General features: G+C 39.3%; 1 protein-coding gene across 2 annotated transcripts in view; it reads right to left on the bottom strand.

The window, feature by feature from the left end:
- Positions 1-93: 93 nt before the first annotated feature.
- Positions 94-3268, bottom strand: part of ELOVL7 (ELOVL fatty acid elongase 7) — a 38883-nt gene continuing 35708 nt past the window's right edge. For both annotated transcript variants that reach the window (XM_006148341.3, XM_014587753.2), the window contains one exon: positions 94-1624. In XM_006148341.3, the coding sequence (XP_006148403.1) occupies positions 1415-1624 (210 nt within the window). In that variant the 3' untranslated portion in view covers positions 94-1414. The remainder of the gene's footprint in view (positions 1625-3268) is intronic.

The raw sequence follows: 3268 nt of genomic DNA, 5'->3' as shown, positions 1-3268 counted from the left end.
CAGACTGTACTACTTGGGGGCCAGCAGGTGGCATAGTGGCTAGAGTGCTGGACTCCCACATGGCTGACTACGGTTTGAGTCTCAGAACTGTTGGCTTGAGTATCATGTCAGGCACATGTTCATGCATACCTAAAATCCCAAGAGAAGGACAGAGAAGATGGGACTGTAGTATAGACATCTTCTCTGGAGGGTGATTTCTCACTTTACCTATCACTGTCTCTGTCTCTAGTAAGCACATATACTCTATGGAAAAAATTAAAAAAAAAATAATCGAAAACGGAAAGAAATTCAGGCCGTTAATTAATTCATAATTCCAGTCAAATACTTTTTCATGTAGTGAATCCATAATACAAACTATAATCTATAACTAACTAAATCTTCCCAGATACTCTCTGTGCCACCATTTGGCTTGAATTACTTTACAAGCCATTCTAATCCATCTCTGAAAACTGTGGAATGAGTGGTCTAAAATTATTTATGGTCTTAGGGTACCTGCAGTGTTCTAATGATATGACGTATATAGACAATATGTATTTAACAAAGATAATGCTCTAAACCATGCCAATATGAGGCCATGACATTACAATACAACTGATGACAGATTCCCCTACTGAACTACACAGTACTTTTTCCATTAGCAATTCACCTCTTTCCAGAGATACATGGAGTTAAGGTACAAAACAGTAATAGCAAACTGTTTATTAACCCAACAAAACAAATCACTTTGTTTTCAAATTAATATTAACTTAACCTTAGTGCCAAGTGCATCAGCCTGCCAATCTAAAGGACTGTTACTTTGAGACAGTTTATACAACAGAATTGTTGTGAGGAATTCTCACCAGCAAAACTGGTGATGCTACTCAAAAAAAAATCCATCAAAATTATCATTAGAGATTTTAAACAACTTATCAAAATATTTACTTTACATTCACCTGTGTTAGCGCTTAATGGGAATTTAACGGTAAATACAGCATCTTCTGAATATAGGCAACAAGCCACAAAGCCAGAGCCCACCCATAGAATTTTCCAGCCCTGGCAGAAGGAATCTAGTATTCTGTAGAGATCTCTGTCCATGTTCAAAATATCTAATGATATTTTTCATTTATACTGGACTTCTTTGAAGAGTACTGTTTCACATCCTCCTTTTACTTTAGCAAAATATATTAAACAAAACCTTTAGATTAGGTTTAAAAGTAGCTGAAAAACTTCTGGATGCTTTAGGCTCTCATTATCAGAAGACTGTTATGTGGGAGCTTTGGGCTCTCCAATACCAGAAACCCCAATAACTTATCATAAAAATACAAGCTCTTAGTTTTGAAAAATATACAAAATGAACTGCATAGGTAAATATATCTTGATTGTCAAGGAAGACAAGACCTCAGTCTCATTCACAGATTCGTGCTATGCTTCTATTTCAGTGATCTTTGCTTTTGTAGTTGCCATTTTTCATAGTTTTAGGCAGTCTCTGACCTTTGGTGTAAGCGCGGTACCAAAAATGGAGAAATAGCAGCAGAAAGATGCACCCATAGCTCATAATGATGTACAAAAAGACTGGAAACTGGTACTTGCAATCCTCCATGAAAAAGAACTGGCCTATGTGGATGGTGACAATAACAAACTGGACCTAAAAGTTGAAAGCAAAAACACACAGTGGAACAATTATTTAATGAATTCTTTGTTCACTTACATTTGTATGCATGCCCCCAATATATCTAGGCTCCTACTGAGCAGGGAAGTTCATCATTTCATGTGACCTCCCTGGGAGTGGTAATACGTGGTGCTGTCTAGTTTAGAGTCGTTATTGTTGTGCCCAACTGTGTAACTCCAGGAGGCCCCACTGAAGTGCTCCCCAGAGATGTGCAGTGCAGCAGCCCTGTCACTATTTAGAGAACCAACAGAGTAGGTTTCTTTGGAAGTCTCTGATGTGAGCCCTTGATGCTGACAAAATGTACATGGGACCACCACCTCATCACCAAGTTTTTCAAGACAATTTTGACTCTAATCACTTTGTCCTATTGTCAGACCAGGTATTTCAATTTTTTGAAAACAAAAACATTCTAATCAGAATTTTCTAAGGCTGGCTGGTGGCATGGTGGTTGGGGCAACTGGATCCCACATGACTGCACAGTTTGAGTCCCAGACCCAGCAACTTGAAGAATATGCCTGGTGATACGTGGCTGTGCCCAATACCCCAAGAGGAAAAATGGAAGAGAAAGGATTGTGGAGTGGACATCTCCCATGGGGGATGCTTTCTCACTTTCCTTCTCTGTCTCTCTCCGGTAAATGCATGTGTCCCTCTGGCAAAAAACAAACAAACAAACAAACAAAAACCCTCTAATTTTGTAGGAGCCAAACTATGTCTGAGCCCTCATATTTGTCCTCCAATGTTATAGATAAAAATAAAGTCCTAAATGCTAAATGAGACAGAGTATGTCCAGAAATGAGAGAGCACTGATGACCCTCCCAGAGGTACTCTAGGGCTCCATGCGGCAGAACACTCTACAAAGACCTGGAAGAAATATTTTTAGGATAAAGCTCAGACTTTTGGGTATCTTTCTTTTGTCCTGATTAAAAAGCAACATGACTTCTATGGAAATTTTCAAAAGGTAAAACCCAGTGGCTTGAAACATGCCGGGTGCGTGTGTATACATGCCTAAGATCCCAGGAGAAAAATAGAGGAGAACGTATTGCAGAGTGGCCATTCCCCCCCCCCCCCCTCATTCTCCTGGGAGGGATTTCTCACTTTCTTTCATTGTCTCTGTCTCTTTCTCTCTGGAAAACACATGCACCCTAAGGCAAAAAGCTCTTTAAAACGAAAAAAGAAGGAAGTAAAAATTATCCACATTCTATCTAGTTATCACCATGGTTTAGATTTTTATAGTTTCTTGTATCTTTTGTCTTCCTTATCAACTTTCCATGCATTATTTTAATGAACTCTGATGGTATTCCTAACTCAAGAGATGTAATTATTCCTCACATTTTGCAAAAGAGGAAACAAAACTTTAAAAAGGCTAAGCAACATTCTCAAAATTTTGTGTATAACTGAGACATTTAAAATAACAATGAATGGGGGCCAGCTGGTGGCGTGATGGTTAAGGTGCTGGACTTCCACATGACTGACTATGGTTTGAGTCCCAAACAATGGTTTGAGTCCCAGTTGAGAATCATGCCAGGGACATGTGCATGTATACCCAAAATTCAGAAGTGAGAATGGAAGAAAAGGGAGTTCAGTATGGTCATGTTCCCTGGGGGGGGGGGGGGGGGTTTT

This window comes from Tupaia chinensis, unplaced genomic scaffold, assembly GCF_000334495.1.
Source record: "Tupaia chinensis unplaced genomic scaffold, TupChi_1.0 Scaffold000232_3, whole genome shotgun sequence".
NCBI classification, from domain to species: domain Eukaryota; kingdom Metazoa; phylum Chordata; class Mammalia; order Scandentia; family Tupaiidae; genus Tupaia; species Tupaia belangeri.
This window is presented reverse-complemented; position numbering and strand designations above follow the sequence as displayed.